General features: G+C 41.2%; 1 protein-coding gene across 4 annotated transcripts in view; it reads right to left on the bottom strand.

Annotated features, from left to right (window-relative positions):
- The window catches only part of TXLNG (taxilin gamma), a 72,148-nt gene that overhangs the window by 27,248 nt on the left and 23,165 nt on the right, over positions 1-21,735 (bottom strand). For 2 of the 4 annotated variants that reach the window (XM_064573810.1, XM_064573811.1), the window contains exons 2-5: positions 12,966-13,269; positions 9,618-9,709; positions 2,651-2,821; positions 1,182-1,376 (exon numbers count right to left, since the gene is read on the bottom strand). In XM_064573810.1, the coding sequence (XP_064429880.1) occupies positions 1,182-1,376; positions 2,651-2,821; positions 9,618-9,709; positions 12,966-13,269 (762 nt within the window). The remainder of the gene's footprint in view (positions 1-1,181; positions 1,377-2,650; positions 2,822-9,617; positions 9,710-12,965; positions 13,270-21,735) is intronic. The other 2 variants (XM_064573812.1, XM_064573813.1) reach the window with 2 other exon arrangements.

Genomic DNA, 21,735 nt, shown 5'->3' with positions numbered 1-21,735 from the left:
CAGAGAGGGAGACAAGCCATGAGAGACTCTGGACGCGGGGAAACAACCTGCGGATTACAGAGGGAGGGGGGTGGGTATTAAGGAGGGCCTGTGTTGTGATGAGCACTGGATGTTATATGCAACTAATGAATCATTGAACATTACATCAAAAACTAACAATGGCTAATTGAAAATAAAACTTTTTAGCATATAAACATATGAAAGAAATAAATTAATGTCATTTTCTTTGACAAAAAAATAAATAAATAAAATAAAAAGCCTGATGCCTCTAATCCTGCCCATTTGGCCTCTAAACAGGAGGAACCTTAAAAAAAACAAACAAAACAAACTAAACAAACAAAAAACAGGCCATCACCTATTTGCTTTTATTTTTTTATTTTTATTTTTTTTAAAGATTATATTTATTTATTTGACAGAGAGAGAGACAGCGAGAGCAGGAACACAAGCAGGGGGAGTGGGAGAGGGAGAAGCAGGCTTCCTGCCAAGCAGGGAGCCCGATGTGGGACTCGATCCCAGGACTCTGGGATCATGACCTGAGCCGAGGGCAGACGCTTAAGAACTGAGCCACCCAGGCGCCCACCTATTTGCTTTTGACACCTCTGAATTTCCTGACTAGATTGAAAAAGTCTTAGTTGGAGGCCAATGACCAAGATCAGCAGGCATGGATCCTTCCAATCAACTTTTTACTTCAACGGGTATGAGAGTTTAGAAATAGGTTCTATTTTTTCCTCTCAAATAGTATAAAACCCTCATTAAAAGAAAAAAATCGAAAACACAGGTATAACACAATGGTAATGTAGACTGTACATGTTATCACAGATGTCTGAATTAGTGCATATTTGGGGGCCAAATATTTATTATTAGTCTAGACAAGGGGAAAAATTTGTATGCTCAAAACTTTAATCTTGTAGTACCACATGGAAGACAAGTAGTACTCAATACACTTCTCTAAGAAATTGCCTCACCCTACCCAAACCCATGGACTCCTCAACTATCTAAGTGATGATCCCCAAGACTCCCATTCTCACGGTGGCTGAAGATTTCCTAAGAAAAACCCAACTTCCATTATGCAGATATAAAAGTTCTAAAACATCCTGTGATGGTAGTTTTACTCTGGTAGTGAATGGTGAAAAATTCTTGCTGATAATGAGAAGCTGTCTAAACCAATAAAATGGCTTTACCTCCTCTCTCAGTGCATACTGTTCAATGAGCTTCTTCAGCTTCTCTCCCAGCTCAATGTTTTCCTGGCGGAGTTTGGCATTGTGTATGTCATGTTGTTCCAGCTGTGCCTGGATTTCATTTAAAGTGATTTGGAAGTGTGCAGTGGCTTCTTTACGTCTTTCTTCCTCCTCTCGTGCCTGCTGCATATTTTCTTCCTTATTATCCAAAATAATTTCTGTTAATGGTATAGACCTATACAGAAGATGCTCATAAAAGCTTCTGCTGCTCCGGGGGTTTATTTATTGCTTCTGACCTCTGATTCCCCTTCCCTTTATTTGTGACCAGAAAGTGCTCATTTAATAAGCAAGCAGCTTTTCTTGAGTAGATAATAAGAGAGGCAAGCTGCCCTGCTGTAAAATGAGGCTACATCCAATCTAAAATTCACCATACTGAAAATTAGTTAAACGGACTACCCTGAAAGACAAGGAGCTTCTCCACGTGGCCAGCTCCCTCCACTGTACGTTCCCGAACACTCTCCGGTTACACAGCGGCATCTTACATCAGCCTGACGAGAGAGACCCTTCTTGCAGCTTACTTTCTGGGTACACCTGACCCCCTAGAAGGCAAGGGACTACTTCCATCACTTGCCAAAGATACAAGTGTTAAAAGACTTTCACGTGTTTAAACAGCTATCCGTCTAATCAAAATGTTGATTTTCTATAGGAAAAAAAATACCACCTACTTTAGTGAATAATTAAATCCAAGGGTTCAAAAGCAAAGAAAAAACTAACAGCTCCCAGAGTAGGTGAAGATCCATTTCCCGAGTGTTCCTGGATTCTAGGACCTTGGGCATCTGCTGTGCTGGGGCAGTTTGATGAGAGAGAGATCCTGCTCAGTCAAAATCATACCAAAACTGTACATGAGGACAGGCCCACCTCCATGTCTCTGGCTCCTTTTCCTTCTTCCCCTGCTGGCACCAGTTCATCTTTGGGTACCTGCTCCCTCTTCCTTTTGTCAGCCATGGCTTAAGTGCTATTCTGAAAGTACTTAGCCACTGGGTACTCAGGGGTAGGCAAGGGTGGTCAGGCCATGTAGCTGGTGAACAGCCCCTACGGAGCTCAGCAGATGTTTTCCCTCCCCAGACTCAGTCTCTGCCTCAAGTCTGTTTCTACTTGGCTCCTCATTCACGTCAGCTTTTCCTACGTGGTCATTAACTACCTCAGTGCTCAGCAGAAAATAGGCAACTCTGAGTTTCCTAAGCCTGGGCTCCAGGCAGATAAGCTGTTGTCTAAATACCAATCTCAATTCGATTCCCCATGACCATATATGAGGTTCATTAAGAACCATCAGGCCAAGCAAAACAGTAGAAAAGTGGTTGCTGTCTCCATGTAGAGACAAAAGATTTACTTCAAATAGGTACAAAGTGATTATAAAACAAGCTAAGTCAGTGTCAGTCCCTCCTGAAAAACAGAAAAGTGAACCAACTAACCTTTAATGTCTTATTGTGACGCTGAAGTTCCCTGCAAAGAGACTCTAGTTTGCTTCTTGCCAAGATAGCCTTGCTGTGTTCACTCTGCAAGTGAACTTTCTCTTTCACAATTTGGGCTTGTTTCTTCTGCAGAATCTTCATTTGCTTCTGAACATTCCTGCTTTCCTCCAGCTAAAATTAATAAGCACTTTACAATCAGGAAGTACAATGAAAACCTTTGAGTTATGGCTGGAGAAATTACACTAAGAACTATGGAACACATTTTCAAAAGCCAAATATTACAGTCTATTTTTTTTTAATTATTTTGTGCCATATTACTCTGCCAACCTTCTCTCTCTTCCAGTTGTGATAGGAAAGTAAGCAAATGTAGGGAAAAAAACAATCCTAATCCATTTTTTTTTTTAAGTAAACTCTACCCCCAAAGTGGGACTCAAACTCATAACCCTGAGATCAAGAGTCACATGCTCTATCGACTGAGCCAGCCAAGCACCCCTTAATCTTTTATTAAAAATTTTGAAAAATGCTGTTTTTGTAAAAACTTTAGAGGCCAACACAATCGAGTTTTACTTTTCTGAAAAACACACACAGGCTACTCTACTGAAATGGTCCTCCAAATTAGAATAAGCAGCACTGGGGCGCCTGGGTGGCTCAGTCAGTCAAGCGTCCGACTCCAGATTCCGGCTCAGGTCATGATCTCTGGGTTGTGACACTGAGCCCCGCACCAGGCTCCATGCTGGGTGTAGAACCTGCTTAAGATTCTCTCTCTCCCTCTCCCTCTGCCCACACTCCCTCCTCAGCTCGGGCACATGCACATGCTCTCTCTTAAAAAAAAAAAAAAAAAAAAAAGAATAAGCACTCAGGGTTCTTTGTGAGAAAGAGGAGTTGCTGCAATTTTAGGTTTGGAGCATATAAGTATATTTCAAAGTTAAATCAGATTAAGACTTACTGACATTTCACAGAAAGCAAGGATGCTGAGTCAATTTCAGGAGCAAGAGTGACACCTTGTGGCCTATCAAAACACACCAAGCATCCTTACATGCCATATGCTTACAGCTATTAGAAACATCCTTACAGAAATTCCTGCAGAAAAAATAGTTTTGTTTTTGTTTCCTACTTTTGCAAAGTAATCCTAGATGACTGTGGGCACAGCACAGCTGCAAGAGGCTTCCAGTCTGTACATACTGTCTGTACTCCACTGAGAGCGGCAACCCCCCTGCCCTCTCGGACTCAAGGTAATCACAATCCTGAATCCCAGGCTCACAATTCCTTTGCTCTTCTATCTCCTTTGTGTGTGGTCCTAAAAGAACCGTTCTGGTTTCAGCTATCTTGACTCTGTTGTGGCTAGTGCAACTGAAGAACTGAATTTTTTCTTTAATTTAAATTGAGCTTAAATAGTCGCATGTAGCTAATGGCTACCATTCTGGACAGCACAGCTGTAGATTATATTGCTAGAACTCATCCAAATCAACTGCACAGATCAACAGCAAACCTTTTCTGTAAAGGGCCAAAAAGTGTTTTAGGCTTTGCAAGCCACATACTCTGTCTGTTGCATCGTTGTCTTTTTTTTAAAACACTTTAAAAATGTAAAACCATTCTTAGCTTGTGGGCAGTACAAACACAGGCCTCGCCAGATTTGGCCCACTGGTTATATGATATCTCACTTAAAAAATATACCACACACAACATACTTTACTGATCCATTCTCAAGTCAATGGGCATTTGGGTTGTTTCCAGACTTGATTACTTAGAATGATATGAACACTGTCTTACGCGTTTCCTGCTATACACATGCAAGAATTTCTCTGGGTGCAAACCTAAGAGTGGGACTGCTAGGCAGTGATTAATGTTCTATTTCACATGACAATGCCAAACTCTTTTCCAGAGTGGCTGGCAAATTTATTCTCCCATCAGCGACTTATAAGAGATCATGTAGATAGATGTACATCCTCTCCAAAACTAAGTACAATCAGAATTCTTAATTTATGCCCCTACAATGGACATAAAATGGCATCTCCTTCTGGTCCAGATCTGCATTTCCCTGATTACTAATAAAGTCACACATCTCTTTATATGTTTATGTACCTTTATGTTAAGGTATTTTTGTATCTTCATGTTTTTCCACTTCTATAAAATGCCTCTTACATGTCTCTTGCCCATTTTTCCGTTGGGTTATTTGTTCTTTTCATATTCATTTGTAGGTGTTCCTTACATATTCTTGAAACTAAATATTCTGTTGGTTGTATTTGTTGGAATATGTTGGGTTTAATTTTTTTTTTTTTTTTAAGAGTTTATTTATTTGACAGAGAGAGACACACAGAGAGAGGGAACACAAGCGGGCGGGGGTGGGAGAGGGAGAAGAAGGCCTCCTGCCAAGCAGGGAGCCCGATGCAGGGCTCGATCCCAGGACCTAGGACCATGACCCGAGCCGAAGGCAGACACTCAACGACTGAGCCACCCAGGCGCCCCTTCTTCCCAGTTTTTTAATGTGACTTCTCACTGTCTTTTGAAGTGTCTTTTGCTGAACAGAAAGTTAATTTCAACACAGCCCATTTTTGCAATCCTTTCTCTGATAGTGCTTTTTGTGTTGTAAGAATTCCTTCCCTTGGAACGCCTGGGTGGCTCAGTCAGTTAAGCGTCTGCTCAGCTCGGGTCGTGATCCCAGGGTCCTGATATCGAGTCCCGCATTGGGCTCCCTGCTCAGTAAGGAGCCTGCTTCTCCCTCTCCCCTCTGCCTGCCACTCTGCCTACTTGTGTTCTGTCAAATAAATAAAATCTTTAAAAAAAAAAAAAGAGAGATCCTTCCCTTGGGGCCCCTGGGTGGCTCAGTCAGTTAAGTGTCAGACTCTTGATACTGGCTCAGGTCACGGTCTCATCAGGTTTGTGAGATGGAGCCCCACATCAGGCTTCGTGCTCGGCGGGGAGTCTGCTTGTGGTTCTCTCTCTTCCTCTCCCCGCCCCCTCCTCTTTCTCTCTAAAATAAATAAATAGGGGCACCTGGGTGGCTCGGTCGTTAAGCGTCTGCCTTCTGCTCAGGTCATGGTCCCAGGGTCCTGGGATCAAGCCCCACATCAGGCTCCCTGCTCAGCACATCAGGCTCCCTGCTCAGTGGGAAGCCTGCTTCACCCTCTCCCGCTCCCCCTGCTTGTGTTTCCTCTCTCGCTGTGTCTCTGTCAAATAAAATCTTTAAACAAACAAAAAACAAAAAAAACCCTTAACCCATGTTTAGAAAAATATTTATTAATATCTAAATAAACCTAAATATCTAAAATAAATTTTTTTTAAGATTTTATTTATTTACTTGACAGAGAGAGACACAGCAAGAGAGGGAACACAAGCAGGGGGAGCGGGAGAGGGAGAAGCAGGCTTCCCGCCGAGCAAGGAGCCTGATGCGGGGACTCGATCCCAGCACCCTGGGATCATGACCTGAGCCAAAGGCAGACGCTTAACCGACTGAGCCACCCAGGCGTCCCTAAAATTTTTAAAGCTTAATTTTTAACATTTAAATCCTTAATCCATTTGGAATTAATCATTGTGTAGTATGATATATAAGAATCTAATTTCTTGGGGCGCCTGGGTGGCTCAGTCGTTAAGCGTCTGCCTTCGGCTCAGGTCATGATCCCAGGGTCCTGGGATCGAGCCCCGCATCGGGCTCCCTGCTCTGTGGGAGGCCTGCTTCTCCCTCTCCCTCTCCCCCCGCTTGTGTTCCCTCTCTTGCTGTATCTCTCTCTGTCAAATAAATAAATAAAATCTTTATAAAAAAAAAAAAAATCTGGGGTGCCTGGGTGGCTCGGTCGTTGGGCGTCTGCCTTCGGCTCAGGTCATGGTCCCAGGGTCCTGGGATTGAGCCCTGCATCGGGCTCCCCGCTCGGCGGGAAGCCTGCTTCTCCCTCTCCCACTCCCCCTGCTTGTGTTCCTCTCTCGCTGTGTCTCTCTCTGTCAAATAAATGAATAAAATCTTTAAAAAAAAAAAAATCTAATTTCTTTCCCATAAGGATATACACTTTATTTATTTAAGTAACTCTACACCCAACATGAGGCTCGAACTCATGACCCCGAGATCAAGAGTTGCATGCTCCATCAATTTAAACAGCCAGGTGCCCCAGGATATACACTTAAGTTCCATTAATTTCATGAGGATGGCAACTCTCCCCCAAATGCACCAAGAGAATCCATGAAATGTTCTTCTAAATCCCCAACTGGTGTTTCTTTCCCCTAATTTTTCCAAGTTGAACCAAAAATTTTACAGAGTAAAGAGCCATGAATAGCCAAGATACTTCTAACAAAAAGAGTAATAAGAATATACACACCTACCCCAGCAGATATCAAGATTTATTATTACACTATAATAATCTACACACGGGATGCCTGGGTGGCTCAGTTGGTTAAGCGTCTGCCTTCAGCTCAGGTCATGATCCCAGGGTCCTGGGATCGAGTCCTACATCGGGCTCCTTGCTCAGCGGGGAGCCTGCTTCTCCCTCTGCCTGCCGCTCTGACAAATAAATAAAATCTTTAAAAATAATAATAATCTGTACAAACTGACTCAGGAATGGGAAAGAACAGCACTATAATATAACAAGTACTTAAGAATCATGTTACAGGGGCACGTGGGTAGCTCAGTTGTTAAGTGTCTGCCTTCGGCTCAGGTCAGGACCCCAGGGTCCTGGGATCGAGCCCCGCATCGGGCTCCCTGCTCCGCGGGAAGCCTGCTTCTCCCTCTCCCACTCCCCCTGCTTGTGTTCCTGCTCTCGCTATCTCTCTCTCTGTCAAATAAATAAATAAAATCTTAAAAACAAAAACAAAAACAAAAAACATGTTACAAACCTAGTACATCCACACTTAGCAAGTGAAATGTGAGGATTTCAAGAACCCATGTTATCTGGTAAACATGGAGGCCACAAGGTCTCCCCAGTGGACAATCCCAGGTACAGTGCAACACGCCATACCACCTGCTCTACAGGACTTCTCTACTTATCCATGCCACAAGCACCAATGAGGTCAGATGATGCGATCACAAAAAGGGCAGAGGGCAGTGATGGCGAAAGGGAAGTTTTCTAAGTAACCCTTAGGAAGAGGCTACTCCATTGATGGTCTCACTGCTCCATAACCTATATACTCTACCTTTTAAAAGACATGAGTGTGGTTTCAAGAAGTAAAGCTTTAGAACATTTTCTGAAGACGGTACACACCTCATCCTTCATACATTCAGCGCAAGTCTAAATCAGAGAGGTTACTACTAGGCAAGTCTTCAATATGTCACACATCCTAAAATGAATGTAGCAATTACTACTGGGACTTAAAAATAACCATACCCACCTCCACACACACACAATAAAAGCCACAAACAAAAACAGTCTAGACCCCTGCTACTTAAAGTGTGATCTAAGGGCTAACAACATCAACATCATCACCTGGGAGCTTATTAAAATACAGACTCTCAGGCCCCAACCCAGACCCAGCGAATCAGAACGTGCCTTTTAACAGAAGTCCCAATGATATGGATGAATCTGAGGACGGCCCTAGGCAACTATTTGCCCTTTCTTCTAATCTATTCGTGGCTGTCTGCCTTGTCACAGTACAGGGTCAAGCAGCTAGCTAATCCTCTACACTGCTTTTGGTCTTTCACTCTTCTCTTCTTTTCCCTTTTTTTTTTTTCGTGTCTTCTTTTTCCACCACTTCTTGCAGGATTCCCATGTGGATGGAACCAATAGGAATGGTCTTCCACAGACAGTGGAAGAGTTCCTTTCCTGAAGCCAGCAATCTGACCAACACTGGGTTTTCTTCCATCTTTTTATCTGTGACTGTTCTAGGCCATTCATACTGACGCACAGGGCTTCCTGCTGCTCTGAATAGAAGGTGCTAGGGTGCTGAATGCCAGCTACGTGGGCGTATACACACACCCCTTTATAAACCAAGGGAGAGTAACTATAATTCTCTGAATAATAAACAGAATTCATTTTTAGAGGTGGCCAATGACAAAAAAATAGTATTTGTGATATGGAATAACTGTTTCAACAACAGATGAAAATGCATAAAAATCGTCAATAATTCACGTAAGTTTTTCACAAAAGGCATTATTTTTAGCATTTATATTACACTTACTCATTCTAAGTTTCCCACAACCCCTACACTTCAAAGGGTTCTAGGACTTCCCCATTCTTCAACCTAAACAGAATGGCAGGGTTTCCATGTTGAGACATCTTTCATAATTTTATTTACTTATTTATTTATTTATTTAAAAGGTTTTATTTATTTGACAGAGAGAAAGACAGCCAGAGAGGGAACACAAGCAGGGGGAGTGGGAGAGGGAAAGGCAGGCTTCCCATTGAGCAGAGAGCCTGATGTGGGGCTCGATCCCAGGACTCTGGGATCATGACCTGAGCCGAAGGCAGACGCTTAACGACTGAGCCACCCAGGCGCCCCATCTTTCATAATTTTAAAAAGAGAATTAATGCTACTTGAAATAACATAGGCCCAGAACAAATGAGGTCAGTTTCTTTAGAAGATGGAAAAAGAAATGCCTGGCACATAGTAGATGTGAAATAAATATTTCCTGAGACAAAGTATTGTTTTAGTAGACTATTTCATCTAACTCACAATTTCAATCACAATGGCTAGAACATTTATCTCTAAAATTCCCTTGGGAAAAGTTAAATACAGGAACTACATCCAGACTAGCATGTACAGCATCACAACAGAGTATTTCTAAGTCAGCCTTTTCATTTCTAAAACTGAGTGTTAGAAAATCTGTGCCATATCTTAGCATTATAATGTCCTATAGGTATCACCTTACAAAATGAAGTCATACAAGCAACAAAAAGCCCCAAGAAATGACGTTCTCCTCTTCAATTTTGGAATATAATGTAATTTTACATCTAAAGCTGTATCAAAGTATTTTAAAAAGCTTATCAAGTACATAAACATTTTGCTGTATTTCATATGAACCTTACTCCCTTGATTTAATACTCACGAGATCAGCATATTTCTTACAGAGAGCTGCCAGCTTCTCTTCTGGAGTTGAAAGGGTGTTTAGGGCTTGCATCAATAATAAAACTTCTTTTCCTGATGATTAATAAGACAAGAGTAAGATCAAGTCTAACCTGTAAATTCTATGTAACACTTACTAGGTTCTGACATCCAGAGTAAAATAATTTGTGCCTGTATCTAGACATAAGAGATTTACCAGCTAAATTAAAGAAAGCTATTTTTAAATTCTGGATTAGCAGGAACCCCTCCCTTCCCACCCCCACCCCAAATTTCTTCATTCACTAATACCACTAGCTATTTGTAAGAACTCTTGCTGAAGGCTTAAAAATTCCCTTGCTTAACCATTGATCCAAGTTAAGACAAATGGTCTTTTTTTTTTTTTTAATATTTTATTTATTTATTTGACAGAGAGAGACACAGCGAGAGAGGGAACACAAACAGGGGGAGTGGGAGAGGGAGAAGCAGGCTTCCCGCAGAGCAGGGAGCCCGATGCGGGGCTCGATCCCAGGACCCTGGGATCATGACCTGAGCCGAAGGCAGACACTTAACGACTGAGCCACCCAGGCGCCCCGACAAATGGTCTTTTAAAATAAGTGATAATATTTTGGGTGCCTGGGTGGCTCAGTTGGTTAAGCGACTGCCTTCGGCTCAGGTCATGATCCTGGAGTCCCGGGATCGAGTCCCACATCAGGCTCCCTGCTCAGCAGGGCGTCTGCTTCTCCCTCTGCCCTCTTCCCTCTTGTGCTGTCTCTCATTCTCTCTCTCTCTCAAATAAATAAATAAAATCTTTTAAAAAATAAAATAAAATAAGTGATACTATTTTACTTCTTAAGGAACCATTTGTATTTTTTAAAATGTTTACTCTTATACATAGGGTATTTCATTTAAAAACATATATTAAAAGGACTTTGGTGGGCGCCTGGGTGGCTCAGTCGGTTAAGCGTCTGCCTTCGGCTCAGGTCATGATCCCAGGGTCCTGGGATCGAGTCCCGCATCGGGCTCCCTGCTCCGCGGGAAGCCTGCTTCTCCCTCTGTTTCTCTCTCTCTCTATCATGAATAAATAAATAAAACCTTTAAAAAAAAAAAAAAAAAGGACTTTGGTATGTGGTATACAGACTGCTATGAAGAAAAAATGCAGGCTGACTTCAAAACAGAACACCTTCCTATCCACACGATATTTCAGTAACAAAACCTCTCAAAGCCCAAGGTCAGTAAGAATTTTAAAAGAGATGACTAAACACATTAAATATGATTAGAAGTAACCATAATGTAACCTGCAATTTTTTTTTTTTTTTTAATTTGAGAGAGAGAGAATGAGACAGAGAGCATGAGAGGGAGGAGGGTCAGAGGGAGAAGCAGACTCCCCGCTGAGCAGGGAGCCCGATGCGGGACTCGATCCCAGGACTCCAGGATCATGACCTGAGTCGAAGGCAGTCGCTTAACCAACTGAGCCACCCAGGCGCCCCTGTAACCTGCAATTTTTAATCAAGATTTTAAAACCCATATTCCATCTGGTTTTTTTTTGAGACACAATTCACATACCATAAAACTCACCCTTTTAACTTAGAAGTGTACAACTGAGTACATTCACAAAGTTGTGCAACAATCACCACTGCTTAATTCCAGAACATTTTCATCACCCCAAAAAGAAACCCCATATCCTTTAGCAGTCCCTCCCTCTTGCTCCCCCACCGGGACCCTGGCAACCACTATGTCACCTTCTGTCTCCACGGACTTGCCAATCCTGAACATTTCATATAAAACAGAATCCTATTACATGGCCTTTTGTGTCTGGTTCCTTTCATTTAGCATGCTTTCAAGGTTCACCCATGTAGGATGTTATCACTACTTCATTACTTTTTATAGCTGAATAATATTTAATTGTATAGATATAATACACATTTTGTTTATCCATTCATCAGTTGATGCATAACTGTTGTTTCAACTTTTTGGCTACTATGAAAAAGGCTGCCATGAATACTCATGTACCCATTTCGGCACCGACATGTGCTTTCAACCCTCCTGGTTACATACCTAGAGGTATCACATGGCAACATTATGTGCAACTTTTTAAAAAATATTAAGTAATCTCTACACCTAATATGGGGCTCAAACACAGCCCCGAGATTAAGAGTCGCATGCTCCTCCAACTGAGCCAGCGAGGCGCCCCATTCTGTGTTACTTAAGACTCCATATCTGCTTTTACACATATAATTGGGGCTGCTGATTTTGAAGAAATAAGTTTGTAAGGAATTAAAATTATTTCTTGTTATTTCTATAAGAATTTTTAGGTTTTCCAAGTTAGTGAAAAATAGATTTAATAAGGATAATTCTGTAGAGAAAACCATACAAATCAAACACTGTTAATCTTAGTATACTAAGTATAAAAAATTTAGGGGCAGGGCACCTGGGTGGCTCAGTCAGTTAAAAGTGTGCTTTCGCTTGGGTCATTATCCCAGGGTCCTGGGATTGAGCCCCACATCAAGCTCATTGCTCAGCAGGGGGCCTGCTTCTCCCTCTCCATCTCCCCCTGCTTGTGCTCACTCTCTCTGTCAAATAATTAAATAAAATTAAGAAAAAATTTAGAGGCAACGAGTAAGGCTAAAATAAAAGAGGATTTCAGATTTCTTAACAAGATTTAACATACTACTTTCTTAGTCCTAAATCTCAAACACAGCAAGAGGAAAAAAAACATACCCTTGAAAGCCAGTCTTTTTTTTTTTTTTTTTTAAAGATTTTATTTATTATTTGACAGAGAGACACAGCAAGAGAGGGAACACAAGCAGGAGGAGTGGGAGAAGGAGAAGCAGGCTTCCCACCAAGCAGGGAGCCCCAATGCGGGACTCGATCCCAGGACCCTGAGATCATGACCTGAGCCGAAGGCAGACGCTTAACAACTGAGCCACCCAGGCGCCCCTTGAAAGCCAGTCTTAACCCACTTTCTGAACTACAGGTAACATCATGTTGTCTCTAAAGTGCTGTGACTAGATTTTAAATAAAACAAGCAAATAAATATAGTTTTCACAGTAAATTTCAAACTACATTAAAGATGCAAACAAGGTAAGTCAAATACTACTTTGCCAAGTTGGCCCCAAATTTTGTCAAGAAAGCCTATTCCTAATTACTCAGAGAAAATGACTTCCTACTCTGCTATCTCTGTCTCCTGCACAAAATGCAGTAAATACACACATTGACCCCACTGAAGACAAGAGATGTATTAGCTAAACATCTACCTCAACACTGGCGACGTTCATAACCACCTGTGCTGCGGAAAACAGAAGTAAAAAGAGCAGCATGTGAAAATGTCCAACCACTGAGGACAGATTATTACCTAAAGTTTTCTCTTTGTTCCTGTTGCATTCTGAATCCTGCTGACCGTCAGGCGGATCTATTCGAGCTTCTCGCCCAGGAATTTCCTCTCTTGACTCTTGTGTGCAGTATGCTGGGCTCATCAAACTCCTGTTCTTTCTAATAAAATCACTGCCTTCATCTTCTTCCAATGAATGCTTGTTACTTGTACCACCACAATTTGAGTCTTGATGTTGAAGAATATCATTTGATTGAGAGTTGTGTAACATATCTGTCTTCACCCCTAACCCACACATTCCAGCTTCTTCCATTGTGCCAATCACAAACTAGAGGGAAAGAGGAAAAGAAAAAATATGGAAAGGGGTTAAGTCAAATGTAATCAATGTTTACATCCAATGATACACCATAGGTTGATAACTTTTTTCTTTCTTAGTGATGTGTAAAACTGATTTAAATATGGTAATTTCTAAGTTTCACAGAGGGGGACATAACTGTAAAGTATAAGAAAATTAAAGTTAAAAAAAATCACATAACTAAGTGGTACCAAAGGAAGTGAGAAACGCCATTTAGGTGTAAATCTAAACTTATTTCCCTAGGGGCGCCTGGGTGGCTCAGTCCGTTAAGTGTCTGCCTTTAGCTAGGGTCGTGATCCCGGGGTCCTGGGATCAAGCCCCATGTCTAGCTCCTTGCTCAGCAGAGTCTGCTTCTCCCTTTCCCTCTGCCCCTCCCCACCACTCGTGTTCTGTCTCTTCCTGTGTTTCAAATAAATAAAATCTTTTAAAAAAATTTTTAAAAAGGGGCACCTGGGTGGCTCAGGTCATGATCCCAGAGTCCTGGGATTGAGCCCGAGTAGGGATCCCTGCTCAGGGTGGAGCCTGCTTCTCCCTCCCCCTCTGCCTCTCCCCCAGCTTGTGCTCTCTCTTGCACTCAACTCATTCTCTCAAATAAATAAAATAAAATCTTTAAAAAAAAGAGAAAGTACTCAAACTTCCTTTAAAAAAAAATAAACTTTTTTCCGTATAAAAATTCACCATTAAAATAATCAGCATCGTGCTCGCTCTGGCAGCACGTATACTAAAATTGAAAATAATCTGCATCTTAGAAATGAAATTATCCCATTAGTGAACATTATTCTGTTCCTGTCCTTGAAGAGATGGTACAGCAGAGATGGCTCACTAGCTATCCAGCAAAAACCCTTGCTCCTCCAATATCCTCTGGAGCTGGCACTGCTGGACAAATGCTCAGCCTGGGACTCCATTTCCCAGCCCCCTGTATCTAAGTGGAACTCCCATGTAAAGTTCCCACCAATGAAATATAAGAAAAAATAATGACTGTCCCTTTTTCAACAGGACTTTCATTGTTAGAAGCATACATTCTTTCCCCACCATTTCTTCCCCATTCTGGCTGAATGCAGACATCTCCTAGACCCTGAGAGACGGCACAGCCACAGGATGAAATAAATAACAGTCTAGGCCCCTAAATCCTGTGTACATACAAAAGAAGGCTGCCCTTCTTACAAAGAACACCCACACTGGACTATTAGATGAGCACAAAAATAAATTTCTCTCACGTTAAGCCATGGAAACTGAGAATAACGTTTTAAGCAACTATCCCTGCCCTAACAAATGTAGATAGTAGCCGTGGGAGTGAAGGCATTATTCTAGTATTTTATTCTCAAATCAATAAAATTTACCTTGCTCTCTCTTCTATTATATTGTTAACCCCATTTATTTATGGGTTCCCCCCCTTAACATATGATGTGGCACAAATTTGAATTCTATACATTCTATACATTCCCTCTCTGTATGAAAGAGGGCCTCTTCCCTTTCTGAATAATACAATTGGAGGGGGGAGGTGTCTAGTATCTTTCTCTTACCACAAGTGGACAAAAACTACTTTCCAAAGTTAATAGGAGAGCAGAGATTCATTATTCCAAGTTGTAAGAGTACTTCCAACTGAAGAACCAAAAATGATTTAAAGTATCGATGTAGCAGGGGAGGCGGAGATTATGACAAGTCCTTATCTTTTACAGCCTAGTGTTGATAATCAGGTACTATGCTTATGGAAGGACAAACTGGTATAACCACTTTGAAAAACGCTTTGACCAATACGGGTATCTTCCAACCCAGTTAATTCTACTCCTAGGATTTTCCCCAAGTGTGTACATATGTGCAGCCAAAGGCCAAGAATGTTTAAAGCAGGGCTATTTGTAATTGCCCCAAAATGGAATCAACCCAAATTTGTACCAACAGAAGAAGGGATACATTGTACTATGCTCATACCATCCAGCAACAAGAACTAACTACTGCTAGATGCAGCGACACAGATGAGTCTCATAGACCAAACACTGTGAGGAAGGTGCCAAGGAATCCATACTGTAGGAAACCACTTATATATAAAGTGCAAAAACAGGCAAGGCTAATCAATTGTGATGGAAATCAACAGAGTGGTTACTTTTGGGGGTAGGGTCTTCTGGGGTGCTTGGTAATATTCTACTTCTTGATCCAGATCGGGTAACATTGATGTTCACTTTATGAAAATTCATTAAGCCTAAACATTTGCAATTCGTGTACTTTATTGAAGTAAAACATATTTCAGAAAAGTTTATTTTAAAAGTTGCAATTTATACATTATTCAAGAGTTAGGAAGAAACAAAACAGAGTATTTTCCTCTGGATAGAAGGTTAGCAATGTGTTGCTTTTTGTAATACTTTTAAAATAATGTGCATGCGGGGTGCCTGGGTGGCTCAGTTGGTTAAGCGACTGCCTTCGGCTCAGGTCATGATCCTGGAGTCCCGGGATCGAGTCCCGCATCGGGCTCCCTGCTCGGCGGGGAGTCTGCTTCTTCCTCTGACCCTCCTCCTTCTCATGCTATCATTCTCTCAATAAATAAATAAAAATCTTTAAAAATAAAATAATGTGCATGCAATACTTTCATTTCTTAAAAAAATTAATGCATTAAGGGGAAATGGGTTGTCTATTTTCAGAGTTACTGTTTGATGCCACACTCTAAGCCTAAAAACTTAGAAATATTGAAAAGACTCTTAAATTCTTTCAAAAACTTTTATTTTTTTAAGATTTTAAAAATTTGAGAGAGAAAGCATGAGAGGGGAGAGTCAGAGGGAGAAGCAGGCTCCCCGCTGAGCCAGGAGCCCAATGTGGGACTCGATCCCAGGACCCTGGGATCATGACCTGAGCCGAAGGCAGACGCTCAACCATCTGAGCCACCCAGGCGCCCAGTCCTTCCAAAAACTTTTAAAACTCACTCCCATATGTAATGCATTCTGTGGAATGAGATTACTCAAGTGTAATCCATAGGTATTAAATTTATAAAATATTCATGATGAAGTTTCAAGAACTTCAAAATAAACATCTTTCATTAAATTTCATTCCTGCAGAAACTTCTTAAAGCCATGAATATGCCCAAATAACATACTACCTACATATTAATCTCAAAGTAAATGCAAAATGACCATTTATTGCTACACTAGACATAGAGCTACTAGTTCCACCTCTACTTTCTCTCAAATACTGAACTGCCATTTACTGTTGGGCACATGGATAATGTTAACAGCCACCCTCTATACAAAAGCAGTACAGAGGAAAAATAATACGTGCTGTTAATATCATCTTTCCCAATTTTTTTTTTCTTAAAGATTTTATTTATTTATTTGAGAGAGAGAATGAGCTAGAGAGAGAGAGCATGAGACGGGAGGGTCAGAGGGAGAAGCAAACTCCCTGCCGAGCAGGGAGCCCGATGCGGGACTCGATCCTGGGACTCCAGGATCATGACCTGAGCTGAAGGCAGTCGCTTAACCAACTGAGCCACCCAGGCGCCCCTCATCTTTCCCAATTTTTAAATTATTTTTTAAAAATTTTATTTTTATTTATTTGGGGGGGTCAAGTTGGGGGGGGGAGCAGCAGAGGGAGGAGGAGAATCCCCACTGAGCAGGAAGCCTGACGCACGGCTTGATTCCAGGACCCCAAGATCATGAGCCGAAGGCAGACGTTTAATCGACTGAGCCACCCGGGTGCCCCTTCCCCAATTTTTAAAAAATAATTTTTAAACCTATCCCCTGAAAACCATTAGTATAAGAATGGGTTCACACAACCACAACATTGGTTTTAAATACTGATGAAAGTCTGTTAAGAAATAATTAAAATGGAAGATTGCTATCTCTAATACATGACAGAATTTCTCAGAAGTGTAATGATGATAAAATCCACATTGTACCAGAAAATGCTTTGTCAAGCCATACCAAAAATATAAAGAGCAAGCAATTTGTTGGAAGAATGGGGAGCCATCATTTAATTAATGAGTAATTTTCACCAAAGAAAACCTGAGGCCTCTCCTAGGATCAATTTTAATAAGAAAGGTATCTGAGAGATGGAATTTGTTAATTTCACATTTTTCAGTTCTATTAGTGCTTCTCATAACCTTTATTGAGATATAATTCACATGTAATTCACCAATTTAAAGTGTGCGATCCACTGGTTTTTAGTATTATTCACAGGGCTGTGCAACCATCACTACAATCAATCTTAGAATACATTTAGCACCTCAAAAAGAAACCCTCCCATTACTCCCAGCCCTGGGCAACTAATGTACTGTGTCTCTACAGATGTGGTTGTTCTGAACAGTTCACATAAACAGAATCAGATAATACGTAGCCTTTTGTGTTTGGCTTCTTTCACATAGCATGATTTCAAGGTTCATCCATGGTGTATAGTATGTATCACTACTTCATTTCTTTTTATTGCCAAATAATATTCCACAATTTGGATATACCATATTTTATTTATCCATTCATCAGTTGATGAGACATTGGATTATTTCCAACTACTGGTTATTATGAATAATTCTGTTATGAACATTAATGTACAAGCCTTTATGTAGACATATGTTTACATTTCTGCAGGGTATATACCTAGAAGTGGAACTGCTGGGTCATATGGTCACTCCATTTAACCTTTTGAGGAACTGTGACACTATTTTCCTAAGTGACTGCACCATTTTATATTCCCACCAGCAGTGTGTTAGGGTTCCAGTATTTATACATTCTCACCAACACGTGTTATTGTCTGTCCTTTTGATAACAGCCACTACAGTGTGAAGGTATCTCATCTAATGAATAATGATGTTGAGAATCTTTTCATATGCTTATTTGGCCATTTGTATACCTCCTCTAGAGAAATGTTTATTCAGATCCTTTGCCCCTTTTTAAACTGGTTATTTGTAATTTTCTTATTGAGTTGTAAGAGTTCTTTATATATGCCAGATACAAGTCCCTTATCAGATACATGATTAGCAAGTATCTTCTATCACGGTTCTCTCAATTTTGGAGAAAAGGCACAATATATTCACCTATTTCAAAATGTCGTAAATTTAATTAAAAGTTACTCTGGCCTTTAGATTAAAGGCATATAGGTCAATTTCAACTATCAGACAGAAAAAAATTGAAGGACTAGAAAGGTCAAAATGTTTACCTAGCTCAAAATAGTAGCTGGTAGCACTGAGCATAAATAAGGACACGGAATTAATGTGTAGAGTTAATAACCATCACATCTCATGCTGTCCTTCTACTTCACTGTTCTCTATTTTTAGTTAATACTACTTCTTTTTGTCTTTCCAGACACTCCCCTTTGGCCTCTCAGATCCTGTCACACACATTACATTATCACTTATTTGGTATGCATATCCAGTTAGACAGCAAAAGCTTATGCATAAAAGGTACTCAGTTGTCAACTGATGGAGAACACAAGGGGCCAAAATGGTTGCGGAAAACAAGCCATGGAAAGTACCTAAACATTACTATACAAGTTAGAGGAAAATACCACTACTGTTACTTTATCTTTAGAAGCAATACAGTATTACATTTCCCTTTTTTCCTGTGCAACTAATTTTGATGTATTTTTCACACTTGCTAATGAAAGACTAACTTTGGCATTACAAAATCTTTGTTTATGAATAAGCCCAGGTCCAGCTGGACTCTTGAAATAGCAGGCCCCAATTTTTCTACTATAAGGACTATTTGTTCAAGAACCTACTTGAGGCTCTGCACTGGGCCATGATATGAAGCAAATTCTTAGGCCAACAACTTTTTTTTTTTTTTAAGGTTTTATTTATTTATTTTGACAGAGAGACAGGGAGAGGGAACACAGGCAGGGGGAGTGGGAGAGGGAGAAGCAGGCTTCCTGCTGAGCAGGGAGCCCGACGCGGGACTCGATTCCAGGACCCTGGGATCATGACCTGAGCCGAAGGCAAAGGCTTAACGACTGAGCCACCCAGGCGCCCCAGGCCAACAACTTTAAATGGTAAATTATTTCTCAGCCCTCATCTCCTCAAGCAGAGACCTCTACATCACATGGCCAATACAACTCCCTACTCTGCTCTCTCTCAGAGCCATTGTGGATGCCTTTTCTTGGGTATAATCTCCTGTATAAACAGCAGCAGTTAGTATTTATACAGCAAATACTACATCCTGGCACCAGTGTAAGCACTCTCCTATATTAACTAACTTAATCCTCACAATAATGTCACAAGATAGGTATTATTATTATCTCCATCTTACAGATGAGCAAACTGACACGGTAAAGTCAAGTATCATGCCAAAGGTCACAATTAGTAAATAGCAGAACAAAGATTTGAACCCTGGCAGTCTGGTTTCTGAGTCCACTCTTTTAACCACAGTGATATACTGCTTCATGACTACCCTTTGTCTACTATACGAACACCCTTGTCCTGGCCCAGCCATCTAACAGACATCTATTTAATAATGGGTAGAGATGCTCCCCATATGCATAAAAACAAATTGCAAAACAGTACGTACCACATATTTTATACACACACGTACATTATCCATGTATATACACACCCATTAAAATGTTGGGAGAAGGGGTACCTGGCTGGCTCAGCTGGTAGAGCATGCAACTCTTGATCTGAGGGTTGTTGGTTTGAGCCCCATGTTGGGTGTAGAGATTACTTAAAAATCTTAAAAAAAAATGTTGGGAGGAAATACATCGTTCCAATTTTAGTATATGTGCTGCCGAAGCGAGCACAAGGGAGGAAATACATCTACATTAGAGGGGGAGGAATAGAGAGAGAGGGAATTTTTTTTTTTTTTTTTTTAAGAGAGAGTGAGAGAGAGCACAAAGTGGGGAGGGGAAGAGGGAGAGAGAATCTTAAGCAGGCTTCATGCCCAGCATGGAACCTGACGCAAGGCTCAATATCACGACCCTGAGATCATGACCTGAGCTGAAATCAAGAGTCACTTAACCAACTGAGCCAACCAGCACCCCAATAATGTTTATTTTTAAATAGTAAAATTACGATGGTACTTCTTTTTCCTTCTCTGTATCTTCTAGTTTAACTACAGTGAATTTTTATTACTCTTGGAATTGAAAAAAAATTCAAAAACTACTCATACTAGGGGCACCTGGGTGGCTCAGTCGTTAAGCGTCTACCTTCAGCTCAGGTCATGATCCCGGGGTCCTGGGATCAAGCCCCACATCGGGCTCTCTGCTCAGCGGGAAGCCTACTTCTCCCTCTCCCACTCCCCCTGCTTGTGTTCCCTCTCCCTCTGTCAAAATAAATAAATAAAATCTTAAAAAAAAAAACTACTCATACTAATAACACTGGAAGCATCATAGAACATATGCCAATTTTATTAAAATTTCTACACACAGTCATTTAAGATAAAAAATTTTTTTAATTTTATTTTTAATTTTTTTTTGAGAGAGAGAGTGTGCACCCCGGGGGGGGTGGGGGGGGTGGGGGGGGCAGAGGGAGAGGAAGAGAGAGAATCCCAAGGAAGCTCCATGCCCAGCACAGAGCCAGACACAGTGCTCCAACCCACGACCCCAAGATCATGACCCGAGCTGAAATCAAGAGTAGGATGCTCAATCGACTGAGCCACCCAGGCAGCCCCAAAATTAATTTATTGTTTTAAAACAAATCGATACTCAAATGAAATAAAAAATGTTAAGACCTATAACCCAACAAAAATGGGCAAACAATATGAAGCAAGAAATCACAGAAAAGAAAATACAAGTGGCTAGTAAACATATGTAACTTTACTCACAGCAAGAGCAGTGCAACTTAAAACTATCAGATACCATTTTCACATCAAAAACTTTGACCACTTGTGGGAAAGGGTGTGGGGTACTCTCAAGCATTCCTGGTTGGGGAACAAATTGGTTTAACCACCAAGCAGTCTAATTCAGGGGCGCCTAGGTGGCTCACTCAGTTAAGCGTGTGCCTTCTGCTCAGGTCATGATCCCAGCGTTGTGGGATCGAGCCCCGCACTGGGCTCCTTGCTCGGCGGGGAGCCTGCTTCTCCCTCTCCCTCTGCCTGCCCCATCTGCCTACTTGTGATCTCAGTCAAATAAGTAAGTAAAATCTTTAAAAAAAAAAAAAAAAAGGAGTCTAATTCAGGGCAGGGAGTGTGTGGAAAGGGGCACAAAGGACTTTCTGGGGTGATGGGAATGCTCTATGACTTGATTAGGGTTTGGGTTACAGAGCTGCATGCATTTGTTAAAACTCAGCATGTACATATAACATGGCTTCACCGGTGAAAGGACCAACAGATGGGTAGATAAATGAAAAGGTATAGTAAACTACCAATGGTAGAATCTAGGTGGTGGCAATATGGATGTTAGTATCAAATTCTTTCAACTCTACTTTATGTTTAAAAATTTCCATAATAGGGGTGCCTGGGTGTCTCAGTCATTAAGTGTCTGCCTTCGACTAGGGACATGATCCCAGGGTCCTGGGATTGAGCCCCACGTAGGGCT

Source organism: Mirounga angustirostris, unplaced genomic scaffold, assembly GCF_029215605.1.
Source record: "Mirounga angustirostris isolate CCGP_5_RB_7025 unplaced genomic scaffold, mMirAng1.0.hap1 SCAF_11, whole genome shotgun sequence".
Lineage (NCBI taxonomy): Eukaryota > Metazoa > Chordata > Mammalia > Carnivora > Phocidae > Mirounga > Mirounga angustirostris.
Note: the sequence above shows the minus strand (reverse complement) of the source record. Positions and strands in the feature narration are given on the sequence as shown.